Raw genomic sequence first — 24,458 nt, 5'->3', positions numbered from 1 at the left:
TCGCTGTTCTATTTATCTCCCCTGAACATACAATTAGCATGCAATTGTCCAGGTCCCTAAGTAGTTGGCATTAGTAATGACATTTTGTAGGTGGTAGAAATGTTAGAATGGCATCCCGAGGGGTTGAACTGGCTTGTAGTCACCCCTGTGGTGATTATTCAACAGTACTAATCATTACAGAACTGTTTTAATCAGACACATCAGTAGCTAATGTGGCACAATTAATACATCACCAGGAGCAAAAGCCTTAAGGGCCACTGCATCGGGATTTAAAGACCAGAACGCTTATGCAAAGTACCATGCATGCTAATAAACAATACGTGCATTGAGTGCACAGGCTTCTTTTGAAGAGGGTGGATGTTTGAGACAACAATGTTGCTCGGATGTTTCCGTTGTGCAATCGCCAAACACATCTGCGTGTGTTTTTTTTTTTCCTTTGACGTAATGCACAGCGAGAGTTTCTTTTTTTAGACATGTTTGTTTAGTAGAATTTTACACTTGCTAATGACATTTTACATTTCACTGGTAAACTGCACAACAAAGGGTCGGGGAGGGGGGTGGTAGTGGGGGGTGTAGACTCTGCTGATGCTTCCAGTTTGCCATGTTAACCTGCACTCACCTGCCTCCTGACCGCTGGGGCAGCAGGAGGAAATGAGCAATGTAACTCTAAACCCAGACTTACTGAGTTTGCCTTTTCACCGAAATAGTGTTTTGTGTCTTTGTGTACTTGTACACACATGCTTTCGGGCATGTATCTGTTTACTGAGTATCTTCTAAACGCGAGGACGTTTACAAGAAATCCTATCACACTTCAAAAACATTTAGAGACGAAGGAAGTATATTCTCTTACTGGCTTAAATCAATGTATGGTTACGTGCTTGTCTTACAAAATTAGCATTACAAAGCATTAAACTATTTATTACAAAGTATTCATACAGCGCGGCTGCTTTGGAGGTAGTTACAGCCCACATATTAAGTGCATCTCCTCAAGTTCTTAACTTAATCCAACCTTTTTTTCAATCAATGGCCATGGAAAGCTTGCCGTTGAAAGTGTATATATCGTAGCCATTATCAAATTGCAGTGTGTGCTAGATCATGATAAAAACATGATTTTATGACAACAAATATTTCTTTCAAGAGGTTTATGTTATAATTTTCTAGAGCTGCTCTTGGTAAGCTCTTACTTAATAGAATTGTATGTGGGTGATACTATTTTGAATTTTAGCTGTCACATTCTTTGCTTGTTTACCTGAAGCTATTGGAATACAGTGATTTTTCCCTTCAGCTGCCAAATACTAATAGAATGTCATATTTTCCATTCAGTCAGGCAATGTTTCAACTGTAACAACACATTCATGAATTAGCATCATAGGTGTAATAGCCCCTGTACTTCAGAAAACTACTCGTCCTACCTCCACACTTGTCTCACTCAATTTCTCTCTCTCCGAACCTCCCATCCATGCTTAGTCCCTCCCCCCTTTCCTTGATGTGCTCCCCCAACCCCCACCTCCACCACTAGACGCTCACAAAGTCAAGGCTGCTCTGTAATGAACTATTTCCGTGATTTATCTGTGATTTTCATATCAACACCGCCTCATGTGCTTGAAGACGTGCGGCAGGTGGAAGAAGAGGACACACATAATACACGCACGCAAAAACGCATGCACTCCTGTACTCATTCACTCGCTCACTCATTCACTCACCGCCTGGTGATTTGACAACACTCGGCTGCTGCAGGATCAGTGATGTGTCACCATTCCTCTCTGTGACCTGAACAACTTCTACTCTTTAAGAAGGAAAACAGCCTTCCTCGTCCTGTTATCTCTACTCCAGGGAGTTGCATCAACCAAGCCCAGCATACAGGAATGCTGTAAACATCTGCCTAACCCAGAGAGCCACAGAAAATAGGAAAAGAGACAAAAGAAAGCATCTCCATTTCAGAGTGAATGCCAAAACAGTGCTTTTGCTTCACCTGCTTCTGAATGCTGGAATTACAATCAGTTTGCAAAGCCATATCCGTCGGAGGGATGAATCGAATCTTCCAAGAGGAAGAGGGATGTGTGTGTGGTGAGTGTGTGACCCTTCTGGAGCTTTGCTGAGTTGGCCTGGGGCTAACACACAGAGGGATACAGAGGAGGACATGTTGTTGTTTTAGTTCTTTTCCTTGGAGCTGTGTGAGATATGACTGAGTGTGGGACATCACTCTTCATGGCCTGTAACTGTACGCTATAGCCCCCGATGCGAGCTTCAGAGGTAGGCATGGCTGGTGGGCGGATGCCCCTGCTGCTGCTGCTGCTGGTGCAGGTGCTGAGTGGAGTATGTGTCCCTGGGGATGTCCCCGGGAAGTACAAGGGAAGCTGGAGGTGGAAAGGTGAACGGAGCCGTGAGTAACTCCTCATTCCTCTGCTGTAATCTCTTTTGTTTTTACTTATATCCCTCTTTGCTTCTTTTCTGTAAAATATGATCTTTTTTTCTTGCTGTCATATCAATGAAAGCAGTGTCAAGCAGTTTCTTGTTCTGTATGTTTACTGTCTGTTTCCTGGACTTGTGAAATGCTAAATATTGCCACTTTTATTACTCTTTTTGCTGTCTGAGTCTCAGCACACTTCAGAGTCGCTGTCATGTATGTGTGATACCGAAATAAATTTTTTCAATGAGGCCAACAACCTTGGATCTGCTGTGGGCTGCAATTCATAGTTTATTATCCCATTCCCTGCGCTCTTCTTTTCTCTCACAGCATCACTCTAATATTCCTGTGTATGTCTCAGGTTCTCGTTCGTAGTCATTAATTGATCAGTGCGGAGTTGTAAAAAGCTACTCAGAGTGATGGCACTACCTATTTCCTTCAAGTAAAGGCTCCATGTAGCTCTGAGTGAGGTCATTATATATGCTGACACACAAGTGCATGCATGCTAGGAGGAGAGAGGATGCTCATACGAGCCTGGAGCTTCGGTTGATTCAGGGCGTCGCTGCCGACCCCAGTTTAAGGCTGCCGGCTAATGAGATTGTTTGGCATGCCACCACTGTTTGACGCTGAGTGATGAAGTGGAGAGTCTGTCCCTTTGTGCCCGTCCCCTTTGTGGAGGTTAAAGGGAGATCGCTTTCTTGATACTGTTCCAAGATTAAATGACTGGAATTGGATGGAAGAGGTACTAAGTCAAGTTGTTGCAGTTTCTTTCCCAAGGAGACATGGGTCACTCCAAGGCTGGCAGGAAAAAGCATTTCTTTTCTAGTTTGGGGGGATAGTAAAAGCCAAAGCCCTACATTTTAAGTGAACCTTGGCTAATCTAACTTCCTTGTCTATAATGCCCAGTTTCATGCTTATCAGCAACAAGTAGCTGTATGTGCTGCCTTCAACTAGAGATAACTCACACCATTTGCAAAGGGGCGCAACACTTAGACTGCAGGTGTTTCAGAGGCGTTTTAAATAACTTTTGTTCAAATTTATAACTCGCCACTTGAAATTTCTTTCAAAGTTATTCCATACTGTGACCCTGGGTTTCCATCCTGTTCGCTTTCTGTTTGCAACAGAAGGCACTGCACAATACTTCAAAACTGAATCTGGCGTGCATTTCGCTAATCTTTCATTTTTATTGATAACATACAGATTTTAGCGGACAACAGTGCAATTGTGTCTGTTCCATGCTAAAACCTCTTAGTGAACTTCCAGCAGGTATTTATGTCTCAATTAATTTGCAGGTAAAGACTTAGATTATTTAAAGGTGCATACACTGAACTTGGTCAGTTAAAAAAATATGGATTATTTGTCAAATGTTCAACTTCAATCAGCAAAAGGTCTTAGATAATCCAAGTTGTACATGCCGATTTGACACCAGTTGTCAGAATGTATTATTTTTTTTATTGGTTGACAGTCATCTGAGCTGAAATTCTGGGATTTTTATCTTGTAATTCTTTTCATTCAGCTATGTTTCATACTGAATTAACTGATTCACATGGCTTCTCTGCAGCCACATTGTCAGTCTATTGTCTGGTACCACAAGGTGGCTATGTGAGGAATCTAAGTACAGTTATACGTTTCACAGATAGATGGACAAAGGAAGAATCCGCAGATACTAGTGATAGCATTCAGAAGGATTGTGCAGACAGGATTGAATAGATGGACAGAATAGAAGAACGTAAGATGAGACATGACCTTGCTGCTAATGTAAGAGATGTAACAGATGGCTCTATTCTGGTCTCAAGGAAAATTCAGCTTCACATGGATATAATAATTATTTTTTTTACCCATGGGTCCATTTTCACCACATAACTAGTGAGTTTTATTTGTTTGCACGTTTCACTGATGCAGAAAAACAGATTATGCATTGTAAATTCCTTTTTCGGGATACCAGGATAATAAATCATGTTATCGATACATCTTTTTGTTTGGATTTCGTGTGTTGAAGGCAATTGTTTGGGTTGATGTAATTTTCTGTGAGGATAATTAGTTACTGAAATCAGCTAACAATTGAGAGAATTTTGAGCATACAGTGATTGTGATCAGACATGCAAGCCACCATAGGATCCCTTAAGGGTGAGTTAAAGCTAGATGCTGCAGTTTGCAGCTTCTCCGCTAGATGTCTCTAGATTCCTCACACTGCCTGTGAACTATGACTAAAAACAATTTTGTGTCATGCTGTGTTGCATTAAATAGCGCTTTAACAGTGAAAAGTGCACAGCTGGATCCACTGGTACATGGGATATGACTTTTATTGCACAAATGAAGAGTTTACGACTCAATTGTATGAATTAAATGCTACCACAATACATTTAGTAGCACAATATTTAAGTTTCATTGTCTTACAAATATAATCAGAGCAGGTCTGACAAGTGTGTGGTTCAAATTATCATTAAAAAAATTGATAAGAAAAACAGTAAAATTGGATAAACTACACTATATATATCACAATCACTGACCTATAAACATGACAATATCACAATAATATCACAGTAATGTAGTCCTCTGCAAGGATATCTAATTTATTTTTTCCAATACAAGATCATAAAAGCAACGCTATTAATCCCTTTTAGTAGAACACACCTCAACTATTACTGCTGCAGTTGAAAAAGACGGATATATGTCAAAATTTTTTCACATGAACCACATTTTTGGATTAAAATAGACCCATTTTCATTTCAAAAATGCTACTCCGTTAAGACACGAATAAAACGTGGGACTGAGTATGGGACATTCTATCTATATCAATTTAGATATGCCGTATGTTGGTCCACCTGCATCACATTATAACAGTAACATTATAGTTCCTCTCTGGTGTCTCGTTTTAACCGCGCCCGGAAGTAAAGTAAATTATATATCTAAAATAAAAAAAGGAGATCATAAATTGTAGATATATCATCTGTCGGATACTGGAGGTGGCAGTCTGCGGTCTGCACAAGAAGTTCCATTTGGTCTCCCACAAAGAACATAGTGATATGCATGAGTGCAGCCTGCTTTTCTAAGTGATAGTGTCACCAGCCATTATTTGCCACCTGCAAGTAAATCTCTCTTAAATGTGTGTCCCAAAGCTTCTCTGGTTGGGAGAGCGAGACACTGAGCTTTTATCAGCATAGTGGGCGCACAATCTCTTTGTGCCCACAACCTGCCACCCTGGACTCAAATGTACACAAAGTCCTCCGGCCTTGACACGAATATATGATGCAACTGATCGGCCAAACAGGATTTGTGTCTATCTGTCATGTGTTCGCTCATAAATGTTTGTGTTTTTGTGAACAAGCCATGGATAAATATTGCACTATATTTTCTATTTTTAGTCCACATATATCCCTCTGTGGAATCTTTTCATGGCTATACATGATGCATGATGTTTCATAATCTTATTTGTTGAACAAGTCAAAGGATTACTCAGAAGTTGCTCAGGTCCGTTGCTGCATACAGATGGGCTGACTTCAAGCCACCAGTGATTTGATGAGGTTTTGGTTACAACCCTGACATACCCCCCTCTTGGGATGGATGAGGCAGATTATAGGATTTATGGCTGATTTATTCTGCTCTGGATGCTAATAAAAGCCATAAAAAGACTCTCTGCCTGTCCCCCTTCCCAAACTCATTTCAACAAATCCATCTTTTCAAATAATTTTTCTCCATGGATACATGTGTTTCTGTTCGTGACTGCAAAATAAGAAAAATAAGGTGCAGACCAATATAGATTCTTTGCCATAAGGCTTCAAGCTACATATATCGTTCGTGCAACAAAAATAAAACTTTCTCTAAGAACCATGTTCCACCGTGGGCACTCCTGCGGTTTCACTTGCTTGGATGAAACCTACTTTTTAGCAAATTTGTAAAACTAACCGTAACCAACACTCCCACTTCACCTATTGCTTTCCCTTATAGCTGGCACAGTTACATTTTCCAGGCTGAATTATACGCGCCTGAATTAGTGTATCCATTAGACGGCAACAGTAACATGCACCTTGGTGGTGCTGGATGGAATAAATGAGAGCTAATAAGCCATGGAGTGAATCCTGCGGCTTGGGTCAGAGACCAAATAGAGTCCAGACAGTCTTACCCACAGACACACTGTCATTAGATACATGGCCAAAACCATTGGATCCTCCAGGCGCACGCTTCATGTGAATAAGGAATGCATGATTACAAGAAAAACCTATCCAGAATGGATCCCATGAGTGTCAGTGCAGAATATATGGTCCATCACTCCCTCTTCCACTCTAATATTTAAAACCAAATATATGATATTTGTCTTCTTGTACCCATTACACTTATTTTTAACTGCAAAGTCCACGATAACCAAGTTCCAAATAATGACTCATAGATTTGTTATCTTTTTTTGTCTCTTCTGAATAATTTTCTTTATAAATCCTCTCTTTGTGTGAAATGACAATGAGTTGAAAGTCTCAATTACCGTTTTTCACACACAAGGTCAGAAACAAGGCTGTGGAAGGCTGGTTGGAGGTTGGGTGGCATGTGAAAGGGAATAAGGCAGGGATGTGATAAGGGTTAGCCTCAGGGTCACAACTATTCATCTACCCACAGTGGTTATAAATTAACACACCTGAGTCTGTCATTCATATTTGAATAAATTACATATGTTGCACCTCAACATGCAAGTATACTATACTACTCAGAAAAAATAAAGGAAACACTTAAACAACACAATGTAACTCCAAGTCAGTCACAATTCTATGAAATCAAACTGTCCACTTATGAAGCAACACTGACTCATTTTGACTTGTTTTAAGGACATTACATCAAGGTTGGATCAGCCTGTAGTGTGTTTTTCCACTCTAATTTCGAGTGTGACTCCAAATCATACCTCCATGGGTTAATCAAGGAGTTTTCCATTAATGATGGTTGTTGTGTGATTTGCAAAGCCATATTGCAAATGATTTTGTTGTGTGATTTTGTTGTCGGCACATTCAACTATGTAAAGAACAAAATATTTGATAAGGATATTTCATTCGTTCAGATCTGGGATGTGTTATTTTAGCGCTACCTTTATTTTTTGAGCAGTGTATATTACTTTTGATTATTTTCTCACATTTACAATCCAGCATAAATTAGGTTTCCAATTTACCACCCCCTACAGGGTCCCAGACATAATCAAGGAAAATAAATGAAGAACTGATCAAGTCTATGTCAAATATCCAAATATGTATGTCCAAGCAACCAAACCACTAAAGTCACCTGACTGTGAGGGAACCTTCAGAGGTCGTATATGTTTGAAGTTTCTTTTTTTCTTTTTTCTTTTACTGTTATCTAAAAGGGAAAGTCAGCCATGTTTTCAAACTTTGATAAATAATTTAAATGAGAAAGAAATTCCTTGTAATGCTTTAAATAATTTTCAAACAGTGATTTTGATCTGAACCATTGAACTTCAGCAATGTTGTTGATGATTTGTTTTCATCTTTACATATTTTATTATCTTCTTTATTTTTTTATTATTTGACCAAAACCCATGTTCTTGACTTGAGCATCTTCTTTAAAGTTGTACTATTCAATCACGGCTGCAAACACAGACCTTTCTGAAGATCTGGAATTACACTTCATCATTCCATCTGTCTGCATTTTTATCGGTTGTTTATTGTTTGGGAAATTGAACAGGCTTAATTTCACAAATATACAACTTTTGTCTGCACAATAAATCAATGGAAATTATATAACTATTTATGACTCAGTAAATTCAAGTAGTCTGCACAATCATCCAGTATTGACATATAGACTATACAACGTGTAATATCATCAAAATTAAATGCACATCATGCTTGTACAACTTTCATACAAAGACAAACAATAAATAAATGTGTGTTTGCTGCTTTCACAGAGATTAAAAAATAACACTCAATATCAAATATTTTGAATAAAAGGAAACATTTTAACAGGGACTCGTGGCAAAACAGGTGGACAATGTGATCATGACATGGTACATAAATATGGCTCTGGCAAGCGTGGACCAGAATAACAGCACACAGATCTGGGATTCCAAGGATATACAGGGTCATGGGTCATTAAGTACTGAGGCTGCTGAGGTTAAAAATCAAATGGCACCACTCCTTGATGTTTTATAATCCTCTTTCACGCCAGTTTTGCTTTTATTTCAGCATTTCCAAATGTTTCACCATCTGATATTGACACACATAAAATCATAAGAGCGTTTTTTTGTTTGGTCTTTCTTGTTTGATGCTCAGGAACGAAAAGAGGAGATTGAGTTTTGCTTAATTACCTGATTACGTTTATAACAAAATGACAATGTATAAATAACAGTGACAGTAATAATATTATTACATGTTTATGGAAATGCATTGGAAGCCTGCTAAGGGACATTAACCTTGATATCTGGGCTGATTGTAATGTCCGGAAAAAAATTGCAAAAAACTGACCTCCAGAATAGTTGTTTACTTTTGTCAACATATTGATGCCATGAAGTGACGTGACCATGTGGTTAATGATTCTCAATCTGCAAAGACTTTTGTTTTGAAAAAAATTATGGCATTTATGCCTGAGTTCCTGACTGATTCACTGTACTCTGCACCGTGGCATGGCCTCTGTCAGGATGGTACATATTTTTAGTACAGCAAGAAGAAAAAAAAAAGGAGACGTGCCTTTGGGACCACAGTGATATTTGCTGTGATACACCTGCTAGAATCCCCAAACAGCAGCTGCAGTCAGGCGAAATACATGGCCTCTTCCTGGTGGGAAATCGCTTGTTGCAGACAAAAAATGATGTGGGATGCTCTGAACAGGTTTTCAGGTGTTTATTAAAAGCGTTTTTGCAATGAATGTCTCAGAATCAAGATAGACAGCAGGAGATTCTGCATGGCAAGTGTAAGAGGGTCCAATCTCTGTATGTCAGTATCTATTCTTTACAGCCTCTCTGTGTCCATCAGCTCAATTTCATCATCTGCTCAAAAGAAAAATGAAGCTGGATATCCACGGACTGTAGCACAGGTCATATTCTGGTTAAGCTGCTAATACTATTTGTCATATAGAGAAAAAAGGACACCACTAACATTTAGTAAGAAGTGTATGAGTAAGAAAGAAAAGAAGGTTGGATGGTATGTAGGTTGATAAAAGACAAATGGGGTGTATACTCGCAGCTGAGTCTTCTGGTTGTAAAAGTATTCAAACTAATGCCATTGTTTAAAACATGTGCTGGAAATTATGTCGGTGCATTTTCCAACTCACATAATATTAGTCACATTTGATGGAATTAGTTCAATTTAAATTACACTTTGTTGTTTTTTTCCTTACCATTTTAGTTGCATGCATGCAGGGCAGGAGGTCTAACTGGTAGACGGCAGCAAGGCCTGCCATCCAAACATAGCAAAGCCCGGGTAAGCTGTTAACCATCCCTGTTGGAGCTCCTTTTCCCTTTCCTTCAATGATGAAGTGTTGGATATAGGAAATGCTGCACACCTCCAGTAAGCAGAACATCCTTATGATCAGGACATGACAATGTTGTGCCAATCTCTGAGATATTATGGTTATTTCCATGAAATGTTTTTAGAAATTAGTCAGCAGTCTCGACACTGCATTTCTGCCATGCTGGCATTTCCACATCCGTGTAGGCATGATCCAGCTGTGTCAGTGGTTGGGTGTTCGTGGTGGGAAGCAAGATGGTCTGAGAATCAGCATCCCTGTGGTGCAGACACAGCCGTTTCACACATCATTTCCTCGCAACAGTTTCCCCCTAATCTGTCTACCAGCATCAATTGTAACGGAGGAAATACATTCCTCACAAAAAGCTGGTTAAGTGTTAGCTTGTGTTGTAAATCTGTTTCCACTATGCAGTGAGAAGAGATTTTGCTTTGTTTTTTTGGTGTTTTTTTTTTTTTGTCATGAAAATAAATGAATATGAATTCATTTTACTTTTAACAGGTTTCAGCTTGCATTTTTCACATTTAAATAATAATAAAACATTTTAATTATTGAGTTAATCATAGCAACTGGGTAAAATTAAATAGTATTGTCTTGCCATTGACTTGACAAGATTCAATCTTATAGTGGCCTTTGTGAGTGCAAATTGAATAAGGGATCACAAGGGAATCCATGATTTGTGCATTTTCAGCCCAGCCAGCCCTTATCAGCTCTGATGGGCACTGGCAATGGGGCCTCACACCATAAAACCTTAAATGAAACTCTAATGAATTTGCTAATTGCAATTCTGGAAGGAGAGCATGTATGTCATGTTCGAATTATTTATGAAGAGCACTTTCTTCTCATTGTCAGAAAGTGGGCAGTATTTCGGTATTTGCATTTTATCAAAATTTCCATGACATGGGTAAAAAGACGATCCGGTGATAATTGAAAGTGACAATTATTACCTCTACTTTGTGTCATTCATTGACTTGATGTATTTGTATTATCAAATATTTTTATCCTCAATTAATTTCACACATTTATCTACAATGTGATGATGGAAATAGACATGCGTTATTTGAACAAAGCAGCAGGATAAATGTCAGGGAACACAAAATGAATCCAATACCACATGAAGGCAGTATTGGACATATTACCAGCAGATGTCAGACAGTATGGCATTCATTCACCCGTTTATAGGCCTCTGGAACAAAAACAAACTGTAACAAACACCATTGATGACTTGCATACTTTGCAACGCAGTGGCTTTACCACAATAAAAAGTCAATGGCTGCATTATGCTCCAGATTGTGTGCCACTGCTATCTACTTTTTCATATTTGAATGACATAATGCCACATTCTTTTAAATAATAACAAAATGCAATTGATTTTTTTATTCTTAATATATTTTTCTTAATGTGTTGGAACTGAACAGGACCAGATGGCAATGCAATTCAATGCATTGTGTGCAACATCTAGCAGCACACCAGAGAGTCACCTGCCACTAATAAATGTGGCCAGTTCCGTGTGGTGTTGGGACTGAGCTGGAGGAAGGTCTCAGGCCTTGAGAGGAGGTGTGCAGATTGCACTTTGACATTTGTTGCATTTCTCGCCTCTCCTTGGATTTACGAGCTGCTTCTCACAGCCTCTGGCCCTCAAGTGCCTGAGCCTGTCATGTGATCCCTCTGCTTTGTGGAGAGAAAAAAACATTCATGACCGAGGAGCCTGTTGTGGGGTTTATTAAACACCAGAGTTTTCTGTACCTCTTAAATATCATGCTTTCATCAAATATTGACTGTTATTGCATATCTATTATCCATGTGTAAATTACAGTTTTGCCTTAATAATACAGTTTTTATTCAGTGTTATTAAGATTATTATCCAGAAAGCAATGAAACATAAGACAGTCGTGATGACAAAGGAAGCTGCTAATACATGTGAAATAGGATCCTGAATTCACCTGTAAGTCAATGTTTAGGTATCCCATTATGTGCCCATTTTCAAATATCCTCCATTTTGTGCATCAGTCTGAAGTCCATGCAGCGTGGAGACATTCCCTGCCAACAGTTGATGGTGTATCCTTGACACTTGTACAGCACAATGAAAGATATATAATCTTTGAGAGTTAATTATGTAAACCCTTGCTGACAACAGTGCATAGTGATATGAGTTATGGTAAAAGTGTAATGAAATATTATGAACGGATTTATAACCTATAATTATAATGTCGTCACCTGAGCCACCCCTGGCAGGAACCCAGATCAAAACAAGGTTTGTTCTGATAAAATGACAATAAGATTTAATGGTGGGATGTTATTAAAAGGTACATTTGAGGTCATTTCATCAGCAGTCTTATATTAGCAACAAGGGTCATTTTATTGCATTTGAGCAATGGCATGATTTGATAATCCTTTGAAATGGTGAACAAATTGCTCTCTGTAGAAACCACGTATGGCTGAATCTGTCAGCAGAGGCAGGCAGACAGGGAGTTCTTGCACCGTAAATCTCGATCCCCCGCCTTCATCCTCAAGAATTTTCTCTGAGAATTTCCCTCAGGTGATGGAGACTACATTTCCGTCATCTTTTGAGACATTTTTGCACTTGACATCCTAATGAATTTTATCTTTACGTATTTGAACACATCACTTGTCTTGCATTTACCACAACATAAGTATCCTTACAATACACAAAGGCGTGTGTTTCGACAACCGAGGAGAAACCGATTTATCTCCTCTGGGTAATAAATAACGTCACCAACATTCCCTTACAATTATTTAGTGGGTGTTTGGAACACAGCGGTCTGCTAGACCAAGAAAGATATCACAAACTTGCCTAACTATTTGACGATCTTGATACGTAATTATCTTACATGGTGTCACGTAGACTAAAGTCAAAGCAGCGCCTTGGGCTTTCAGACATTTCATCCTCATTGTCAGCAGTAAACTACTGTAACCAGCAAAAGCAGAGCAGGGGCATGTTCTTTACCTGACAGGACAGCTTCTCTAGTGGTCTCCCCCACTACATCTGTGCATGTACAGTACATAGACCTTGGCACAGCTTTTTCTACCTAAGCTGCCAGAATTGATCTGGTTGTCTACTGAGATTGGCTGCAGCGGTTTTTCTTTCCCTTTTTTCTTTTCACTGGAGTGACTGCAGGCCTGCAGTGTTCTCACCACACTTCTTCTCAGGGCCTCATTTCCATCTCCTCTAATCAGGAGGAGACACACTGAGAGCTGAAGTTGGTTTATCTGCACTCTCTCATTGGGCTGTGTGTACTCCAGAAAATTAACATATACGTGTTCTCTCTGTCAAGCGCCAGTGCATGCAGGAACCAGATTGTGTAGGCTGGAGGGAAAGCAGATTATGCCCTGCTGTTTATTACATTTGCTTGACTTTCTGATCAGATGACGACTGAACTGTGACATGAGCAGGAACTGAAAAATGCAGGTGTGAAATGTGTGCGTGTGTGTGTGTGTATTTAACGCGACAGCCATCGTGCAGCTGTGTTGGAGTCAATTCTGCATAGTATTTCACATCCTGACTCTGGGCTTTGGTCTTTGTGAACTTATTTAACTTACTATAAGTATAAATGTAGTAACTAGAGACCTGTATATTGCCAATGTTCCATAACTACGCAAGTAAACAACATGCTTTAGACATACTTTATGCATGTATATCCTCCTGCAACTTAAACTATCCTGATCCTCCTGCAATGCACCTTGGTGGGGCGTGGTGCTGGAGGTAGAGCAATTATGTCTTTGGAACTGAAAAAGAAAAAAAAAAATCCTGGCTCGATTCCCCATCTCTGCTAGTGTCTCAAAGTGTTGTTGAGCAAGACACTGAACCTTTAACTGCGCCCCTGGTGCTGGCTGATGGCAGCCTACTGCTCATGGTTCATCCATGATGGGTTAATCAATAAAAGATAAATTATTAAATATGGTGTGGAAATAATGACGTTTTGTACTGAGGCATATTTTTGGAAACTGTTGGATAGAATCAAAATGAAGTAACATGGTAATACATACAGTATATTAATGGAAATAATCTGCAACAAATGTTCTATTGTTCAGGGAAAGGAGGTCAAGAAAAAGCCATGTTATGAAGTAATAATTGCCTGTCAGTAGACCTATTGCAGAAACATAGACATGCCAAGATTTTTTTTTAAATTTAAAACAGCACATTTTGCACAGATTGCAGGAAAAAAAGCAAAACACAGGTGTAGCGAGTGTAAACAGAACGTCTGTTGTCATCACATCAAAAGCTACTGTGGCGATGCTTTATTGATTTTTTTTCCCCTGGCCTTTTCTTCTCTTCTTAAATTAAAAGGATGCTTAAGGATGCAATTTCGCTGGCAGTCATGGTGGAAAAAATCCCAAGGAAGCTGCCACATACCGAAAGCTACAATCAAATCTGTGTATCTCTATTACTCAAAACTATCACTGTAACATTAACGAACCTAACCAAATAAAAAAAAAACAACTTTTTTTACTGCCTTTGTAGTGACCCAGGAGGGAATTTGTGAACTCTCAGTTTCGTTGTCAGTGTTTTACACCAATTTTTGTTTGTTTGTTGAATGGTAGACATTTCAATAAAAGAAAAGGAAGGTAATGGGAGGGGTTAAGTGTAAAGTGTTGGATTTGTCTGGATGTCTGGAAAAATCATCACAAAGATGTAGTTTGACGTTCCAATAAGATTTTGAATAACATGTAAATTCCATCTTTTGCCTTTCACTGTGTGCATGTGTGTTTCTTCATGTCTAACTGTGTGTTTTTGTGTCTATACACATGTACCTTATTAAGCAAATGAAAGAGCAAGGAACAGTACCATTTCTGTAGTTTGTCATTAATGTGCCACAGCCTTGAAATGGGATCGGCTGCCTCCGAATGCTTCTCCAAATCTTCCAACCTTTGGTGAATCTGTAAGAAACCTAAGCATGTTTCCTGTTTGTTCCTGTTTGGAGTCATTTTACAACAGTAATAATAATGGAAACTAGCACGATTTTTGTCATTTGAAAGTAGTTGGAGAAATCACTGTTTGGGTTAAAATATGCATTGTTTCTAAGATTACTGGCCAGTAGCGGTTTTCCAGACACTTAGCTGTTGGCTGGAACTGCTGCAACCTCCAATCCGAACATCCCTTAAATCAGTCGGGACGAGCAGATGGAAATAGGATACAAAGAGTCACACTCCCTGCATAAATCTAACATCTAAGTTCCATCCCCTTCCTGGCCTCTTTAGAGTTATTTTATTTTTTTTATATTATTTTTAGCTATATTTTCTGTTTTTGTAATGTCTTTTGTTTTCCTCCTTTCCATCCATCCATCCATCCATCCATCCATCCATCCATCCATCCATCTATTATTTACAGCTTATCCTACTCTTGGGGTCGCAAGGGATGTTGGACACTGTCCCAGCTGTCACTGGGCGGGAGGCGGGGTACAACCTGGACTGGTCGCCTGGAAATTGCAGGTCCACATTTATAGAGAAACAACCATTCATTCTCTCGTTCACACATGAGGGCAATTTTCTCAATTTCCTCCCTTCCTATGACCATAAGTACTAAACTGACTGGACGACATGACGACGTGATACTCTGTTTTTACTTTTTTGTGGTGCATGACCTCCCATTTTCTTCAACAAGAGAATCAAATCTTTTTGATTTAGAGAAAGGAAACTGAGAGAATAAAGAAAAGAAAAGAAAATTCCTGTGGTATTGGAGTGGAATGCGTGGATCTGTGTGGGCTGCGTGTTTTATAGCGAGGAGTCATGGAAGGTCAGTAGTCTGTCGGCCTTGGCATTCAAGATGCTGACAAGGTGCTTGGGAGACATGGTCATGGCGTCCAGACAGCAGAATTGAGGCAAAACACGCATTCAGAAGCCATCCATCTTGCCTAGAGCTCCTCATTTGTTTCTTTTTTCTCACAAAGAAATGTCCCTACTGCTCTTCCCTTTAATCTTAGGAAAAAAAAATGCACAGTTACATAACAATTGGCATCTGGGCTTCTTGCTGTTTGGAGGTTTTATTCTATGGGATGTTACACTCCTCAGGCTCTTCGTCACCGAATAGAACAAAAGCTTAAAAACATGCTCTTGTTTCATATAAAGTAGCACATGGTCAAATGACTTGTGAGTCAATGAAAAGTGTTCCACAAAAACTCATCCTTCACTCGCCTACTGAGATGGAACTGTCCTGACAGCAGCTGCGGCAGTCAGAGTATGAAGTGCAAACTGACGATGAGTGTTCCAGCCCTCTGGAGTGGTAGCAGTAGTTCATTCAAGTGACCATGCAATATTTAGCATCCTCACAAAGCCAATCAACACTATTTGTCCTGTAACTGTCAGTTTCACTCTTTGTGTTGGTTGCAGATGCCTGCCAAGCAAATCTATCAGTTAGAGAACAGGCACATTTTTTTTCTCAGTTGACATTTGTGCTTTTATTTAACCTCAGTCAAATTATGCAATCATAGCTGAGACACATTCCTTGCTTTGAGGACTTAAATGCATGCACTCACGTTATCCTTTGAAGCAGTGTGAAGCAGCCTCTGGGAAGAGATAGATTCGCACAGTTATGTTTTAAATGCAAGTGATCAAAAATATGTGTACCCAATAATTGGAAAACTGACATGTCTTATCTTTTAATTTTCAACATTGTCTGAAATTCATGCTAACTTATCAGTATTTAACAATAAGCTAGAATGTAAGCCCTAACACCAAGATTCATTACCAGTTATATTTAAACCAGATTTGTGGCTTATTCTTTCCACTTAAACATATACAACCATATGATTGTTGATATTCACAGTTATCACTAATCCCAGTTTAGCTGCTGATGAATTGTTTATTAATGTGTTGCAGATGATGTGCCATGCTTTTACAAAAGCTAATATATAAAGGGCGCACAAATTAATGATTCTGTTTATTTCGACCACTGGGTGGAAGGTCCCAGTAGGTGCGGTTCCAAATGCAGGATGTTCTGAGTGAACAATTTTTAGGCCACCTTTTCTTGGCCCCTCCCTAATTGGGGTAAGCAGTGCAGCTTCTAAAAGGGACTGCATAGACGCACAGGGGTGACTGACTGGGAGCTTCCAGTGCATTCAGATGTGCTCCTGTCAACCGAAAGCCCAACACCACCAGACTTCTACCATTTCCAGTTGCTGGTCTCACCAAGGCAGAGGTGGATAACTGCCCAGGGAGATTATTTAGAGTGCCGCTGGGGGTGTGCATGTCCCAGCAGCACATCTTCACTGCAGGAGGGCGCAATGCGGTGGCAATGACGGCCCAAGACAACAGGCACTCTCTAGCAGTTGCAGGGGGCTGCCGGAGCTCCAGTTTTCAGGAGTACGACCTATCATGTGCCTCCAGCACAATGCTTTTCTGTCAGGGTGTGTTCCCTTAGCCTTTTGTCCTCCCAGACTCACCCAATATGGACGTTAGACAGAGGTTGATAAGTGGCAGGGCGTATCCACTTGAGTGGGCCTGTGCAGTATATCTATGAGGCCCACAGCCACTACCAGATCCCCTGCCAAGTTAGCATGGGGCCTCAGGGCCCCAGTTACTATGTGTACCACGAGGAGGTCTGGCAGGAGTCTTGATGATAGAGAGGCTTTGTACTGGCAGAAGAAGACTGATGTATGAGATGCTTCTTCATTCATGACAGCGGCTAGCCAGCGGCAGCTCTGAAAGGCAGGTCGAGAGGCAGCAAGCAGACGGGATGTAGGCTGGTACCTTACCTCTATTTAAGGGTGGACCAACTTTTTGGCTCAGGGGCCGCATTGACTTTCAGAATTTGACAGACGGGCTGAGTCAGCACAAGATACGATACATATAAAAAAAACGCATTTGTTAACGCCGCATATCAGACTCATCTGACAATTGTCTGAACATTGTCTGACATTTGCTTTGAAAATGAAACCACCTTGGTTTTGAAGGCTCTGACGTTTGCTTGCGTTTCATGCATAAACCATTTTTTCCCGAGTAGCTTCACGTCCAGCTCATTCATGTGTGTCAGTATGTCCACAGTAATGGCTAAATCACAAAGCCATTGTATGTCATTCAGTTTAGGGAAATTCTCAAGTGTTCTCAAGTAGCTCCCAAAATTAAATAATCTCCTGTTTGAGCTCCCACATTTATTGATCCAATCATTCAATCATCCATGTCAAGTGTAAATTCTGTACCAATCTTTGGAGGGCTGGGTCAAAAAGACCAACGGGCCAGATGTGGCCCGAGGGGCGTAGTTTGCCCACCCCTGATCTATCTATTGTGCTAGACGTGTCGCAACACCTTGTGTTCGGAGAACACACACACACACACACAAATTAACGATGTATGACACTAGAACATGATTTTAATTATATGTTATGGCTGGTAAACTAATAACCTAAAAGTTGCATTTATTATCCACATGGTATAACTATGCAGTTCTTTTGAGGAGTTTCATTCTCAGTGGGAGTAGGACCCTATCAAAGATCGGGGCTGATGTCAAGTGTGAGTCATTTGCTCCACTTTCTCACAGCAGCTGCTGAACGACTTTTATGACTTGTTTTTTAACCTCCTGGTCCAGGATTCGCCTACTTGCCTGGAAATCGCATCAACTCGCATACTTATTATGAAAAACAACAACAAACTGACAGTTAACTTTTAGAGGGCAGCTATAAACACTTGTTTATTTCATTCTAGTGAGTTGCCGATGCAGTGAAAACATATGTACAAACTGGCTTCTCCTTTCAAAGACTTATTGCGCTCCTTTATTTAGTGCAGATTACGGCTATTAAACAAAGCCTGTAAATAATGAGTAGTCTCACATTTATGTTCTGGATTTGCAATCAAGGAGCGAGGATATAAATATTCAGCTTTCAGGTTGGCTACAGACAAAAATCTTATTGGCAGAACTTCACAATTAGCATACTTGGTGGTCATTATTAATAATTTCTCTCTGTCATCAGACAAAAAGTAAACTGTCTGGCAGGAACTTTTTTTCCCAAGGAAACTGAGGTCATATTGCAAAACTATGTCACCGATCTGACTTGGCTAGATTTTTATTTTGAACCAAGCTCTTAGTCAGTCCTGTTAAACTCTGCACACTCGCCATGTCAGGCCCATTTGTAATTCACACAAGCTTAGTACTACTGCCAATAAATGAGGATAATGACAGAGGCAACCTCTAGCATCTCCAATCTAGTCTGTGTTTATCATCATAAACTATCTTGACTGCTTGGACAATAACCTAGGGACCAGATTTATTATATTGTCAGTTTGTACAAGGGCCAAGCACTGATAGTGTCAACATGCCCATATCGTTACTAACAACCACTTAGGTCAATCTGAGTTGGGGAAGACCAAGGAGTTTAAAAGCATACACTGCACCCTGTGGATTCATTCTACAACTCATAAAGGAGTACATTCTCTCATGTTTGAGCGGGTGTTACAGGGTCAGAACTTACAGTCTGGGGCCCAGGAGGAATGCCTGGAGAGGGGGCGTGTCTTTCCTTTGTATCTTTTGGTAAGCAGTCAGTTATCCGCACATGTGGCCCCATTATAGGAGGGCTGGGTCTCAGAGATGATTGCAAACCCTGTTGGTGAGGTCTTGACTTTCACCACTGACGTCCCGGGGGCATCTGAGTACATCACTTGTAAATGAGCTCTGAAGTGGTTGCTAATTGGACTGCAAGGACCACCAATGAAATAGAAGCATCAAACAACAAGAGGGGAACACATGATGCATAACCATGGGCAGTCATTCTGTGACTGCAGTTGTATCCTTTATCTATAATCCTTATCATAAGCCTATGTACAAGTTATTATTTTTAACATAACCTACATTCATATGGCGTTATCAATGACAGTTTATTGGTGTTTTGACTTAAAAGGTGATACATTATTTATTCTCTTGGAAATCCACATATAGTGCTTTATCTGAAGATCTTTTTCTTTGTTGAAACCACATTGTTATAAAAACAAATGATGAGCATTTCCATGAGATAAAAACAACAATTAAGGAACAGTTATTCACATCGTATTGCCTAAATATGATTGTAAGCCAAGACAAAACCCTATTACTTACTCCTGTTTTGTTAGCTGGAATCAGACTATTGTTTCTTGTAATTGTTGTGTTTCTTTTAACCATAAGAAAACACAGTCTCTTGCAAAACACTTAACAACACAACAAGCATAATTAATTTCATACCCACCGTAAATAGCACAAAAAATTTTGACCCCTTCATGGGAATACTTTTAGTCACTGGGAGACACTAAGATCTTTTTTGTGTGATTTGTTTAGTTCAAGGCTGCATGCGAGAAAAAGTCAAAGTTCTTGTTTTTGGGGGAGATTTATGCTTTAATATGTTCACCAGCCTTGATTGCTCTGAGCGCCACATTATTTATCTTCTTTTTTATTAGAGGCAGATGTTCTTGTGGTATTTAATTGATCTATTTTGGAATGCAAAAAAAAAAGATCCCTTTGGTGTTGTGCAGTAAATGTCAGACTGTGTGAAAGATTCCTTTTCTCCTGTCTTCATGTTTGTGTATCATCACATATTCATCTGCTCTTGTCTAACTAACCTAGGTGGCTATTTTTGTGTGACTCAAACACCCTCCTCTCTGTCAGTCAGACACTATTGTTTGGATAAAAAGAGTGAAAGAAAAGTGCCAGACATTGGATTTGAGTCGCAAAACACTTCACAAGTATTATGAGCTGCACCATCACTGTATTATAAATTTGTTGTAATGTTTAATGCAATTAATGTGTCCATTGCAGCTATTATGCCTGATATCATGAGTTCGCTGTGTTTGAAAGGGCAGGCAGGGACAAACTGCTGATGTGTTGTACTCTGAATGATGGGTTCAATCTACCCATCTGGTATTTATCACAAGTAGAGCCCAGATCTCATTGACTTAGGTGAAGGGGTTGCTTGGATTAAGATTCTCTTACCACTCCATCCTTTTCTCTTCACCCAAATTAACCCCTGTCATTGGTTTGCAAAGAGAAGGGGCATGGCTGAGTCAGATTTATTTCACACAGAGCCACCATAAGGGCACAGTGGGCCCCCCATTTCCCCCACGAGCCACATTTACCAGCAGTTAGCCCCCAACCCAGCCCCCTTGCTCCACGCTGTCCCGCCCTCACGCCGCCTGTCACAGACACTCAGCCTGTCATTCTGAAGGGGACACACAAAGGAAAGCCCAAATCAAAAGAAACTGATTAGCAATTAATGGCCCATCATTGTATTAGCATCAGGGCTGTGTGTGTGTGTGAGTGTGTGTGTGTGTGTGTGTGTGTGTGTGTGTGTGTGTGTGTGTGTGTGTGTGTGTGTGTGTGTGTGTGTGTGTGTGTGCGGAGGCGTGTTGTCAGTTGTGCTGCCACTGCCCTGGCCCTCCCTTTCCCTTCAGCACCCATTGGGGTGCAGCTACTTATAGCAATTGATATGGTACACTGTTACACTTGCGCACTTATCAAGAACTGACACAGGACAACAGGGTGACCTCCTGCCAAGCTGGAAGACCACATCAACCAAATCACTCTTGCGGATCTATACAAACTACTGATCAACAAATGCTTGAAAGTTTCTATTTTTTTCTCTCAAATACAAAAACTGGATTGTACACATCTGTCCAGATTGTGTGATTATCTACTGTGATGTTGGGGCTACATTTCTGCAGCCAGAGTATACAAAGATGGAGATCGGTACTTCTTTGTCTGTTCGCACTCTGCCCTTATCAGGGATGCAGAGGGCAGGACGTTTGGGCCTCGGGAGGGGAAAGAGGGCTGAATGATGCTGGATTCTCAGTCCCTGTGATGTTATTGTTGACAGAGATGGACGTTGCTCCGGACAGGGCCAGCCAGGGGCCAACACCAGCTCCCACCACTGAACATGAGGATGACAACTCTTTGGGCTACACAGGTACTACTGCTGATGCTTCCCCATGATACTCAAATGTGTCGTTTGCTGTAGAGATGCAGTGGGAGATGTTAATTTGAAATTTACTGAAGTACTGACTTAAAGATATTTTAGGAGAATATCTGATAATGAAAAAGGATTTACTGTGATGGAGGCTTTTTATTACAGAAGGGGGAAAAACATTTGTACCTTTGCACTTTGGATAACATTTAGTATTTGAGCATTTACATTTACTTTAGGGAAACAATTATTTATGTCTGGCACATACTCAAAGTAACTGAATTTTAATGTTTTTAATATGCATTTATTTTGAATACCACATTCCTCATTTGTGTGGATCATTATAGCTGCTCTGCAGAGTTTTTAGCTTTGGAGGACTGAGAGTCAGTAAACTAAGCTGTGGAGCAACACTCCAATTACATTATGTTATGCGGCCAGTATCTCCCTGGACCAGACAACTCTTTAGGGAAATTATGGTACAGAAATTGGGTTGTTACCCAAGTGAATAACCTGCATGCAGTGAAAAAAAGAAAGAAAAAAGATCACAAACTCACACAGGAATAGTTCCAGAAGAAAATTACAGTATACACTTCATTTGGACCTGTTTTCGAGCTCTTTCACCCCACAAGGCGTGTGATTGGGGTCCCTCTTACCCCAAGGATATGCTGGGCCTAAACAACTTGAAGAAACCATGTGCATAAATTCCAAATCATCATAAAATCCTAAAAACGATGTTGTGTTTGCTACGCAGAATATCTGGATCTTAAAACAAGCTCATGTAAAAGTGCCTTAAACCTCGACTTGTGGTAGAGAAGATGGATAAGTCAGCGACTGCAACAAAAAAAGTCTGCTTATATTTTGTAATTCTGTTTGGAACTTAGTTATAATATTTATCTCCAACTCCAACATACCAATCAGTTTAAAATAGTTGATGAAATCCACACTTTGGCTTCATCTTTCATCTGAATCATCTGAATGACCCACCCTCATTCGGCAGCCCCCAAACCTTTTTTTTTAAATTATTAATTCATATGTTTTAATCTCACTTTGAAAATCATCTAACGGCAAGAGCTAATATGTAAGCAAAATGTAAATAAGTGCTGACATGCTGAATAATACGAGATGTAAATAACAAACTGCATGCATCGTACTTCACCAAGTTGATTATTATTATGATAAATGAAATGAGATGAAATCTGGCTTCTCCAGATTTAATGGTGCTCAAATTACTTAAAGCACCATGTGTTATTTACACATATCTCACACACTATGTAATGTCACCCCTGATGTTAGCTGTACACCTGGCTGGATTCTAACACTGCTGCTAACACTGACACTCTATGAATGTACAATCCTCATATCTGCACAGCATATGTTGCATCGTACAGAAATGAATGTATTTAATTGAAATTTGCTGTATATTGGTTACAAAGTATGCCATTACTGATATCTACATCCTCCAGATTTGTTCATCTAGCTGCCAACATGCTGCTGCGGCATATGCCATTTATAATTGCTTTGTTTTCACTTGAGAAGCTTTATAAAGTTTAATTGTTGCAAAAATAACATCACAACAATTCAGTGCTGTAGATTATTTCCACTCTGGTGGGGGCTGGACTTATCCACAATACTTGGCTCTCATTTTGTTTAGACTACAAGGTGGTATATGGACATGGAGTCAAACACACAAACACACACACACACACACACACACACACACACACACACACACACACACACACACACATTAGCTTGGCATGCATATAACATCCCATATATCTTACATTTATCAGCCCCGCCACACACTGTTTTACCAAAACAGTATAAATCACTATGAAACTCGGTGTCAACCTATTTTGAACGTTGGTTTGTAACATCTTAAGCCTGTTTTAAATGGGAGGGGGGGATTAAAAAATATCTGCCTCACTGCATTTGGCTTTAAATGATAGTACATAATGAATAATATGCCCAGCGGACAGTGCCAGGAGTTCATTTTTAATCTGGCCATTTACTCCCATCTGTGCATGAAAATGGAGGAAATTGACCTGGCCCAGCCAGTGAATCGGAAATGAGACTAATGTGGCCTAATACCTTAGTCTGCAGAACAAAGTGGGCAGCTGCCAAAGAGTCCATTTTCAGGCAGTTTGACTTGCCGAATAGAACATGAGGATAATCTTGCTGATGTTGTCTCAGGTGAAGCTGCAGGGCACCTGACCAGGTCTCCTGAGCTTAATTGTCATTCCTTTTTGACCTCAATGGCACTTTTTGTAATGAAGACTGGAAAATATGAGTAAACTCTTGTGACCCTTTAGATTATGGCTAACCATAAGTTTGAGTAAGAAAGATTGAATGATTGCCATCCATTCTCCTCCATGACATAGTATGACATATAATTCAATAATTTAAAAAAATAAGTTAGCCATTAATTGGAGTCCACTCTTTGCTTTATGTAAAATTAAAAACAGCAGGGATGGTTGAAGACAGTGATATGGTAATGTCCTATATGGTAGTCGCTTGGGACTAATACACTCCATTGTGACCTTTATGAGAAACCACATGCCGGACTGAACTTTACAATACATTAAAAGTGTTTTTATTGGTCCCCCTGGACTCTTAGCCAACTCTTAAGTGTTTCCTGATATGAAAAGGCTTTGCACAGAGCTTTACATTGATAATAAATGAGGCTGACCTGTGTGAAGGGAATGGATAAGAGAGGCATGCTAAAA

The 24,458-nt window shown here is 39.9% G+C and overlaps 1 protein-coding gene across 1 annotated transcript in view; it reads left to right on the top strand.

The window, feature by feature from the left end:
* robo1 (roundabout, axon guidance receptor, homolog 1 (Drosophila)) overlaps positions 1 to 24,458 on the top strand; it is a 245,477-nt gene that overhangs the window by 67,963 nt on the left and 153,056 nt on the right. The window contains exon 3 of the mRNA XM_086164719.1: positions 21,646 to 21,735. Coding sequence (XP_086020845.1) covers positions 21,646 to 21,735 — 90 coding nt within the window. The remainder of the gene's footprint in view (positions 1 to 21,645; positions 21,736 to 24,458) is intronic.

Source organism: Fistularia commersonii, chromosome 18 (genome assembly GCF_037954325.1).
Source record: "Fistularia commersonii isolate RoL2024-O1a breed Wild chromosome 18, RoL_Fcom_v1.0, whole genome shotgun sequence".
Lineage (NCBI taxonomy): Eukaryota > Metazoa > Chordata > Actinopteri > Syngnathiformes > Fistulariidae > Fistularia > Fistularia commersonii.
The sequence above is the reverse complement of the archived record's forward strand: the minus strand, read 5'-3'. Positions and strand labels throughout refer to the sequence as shown.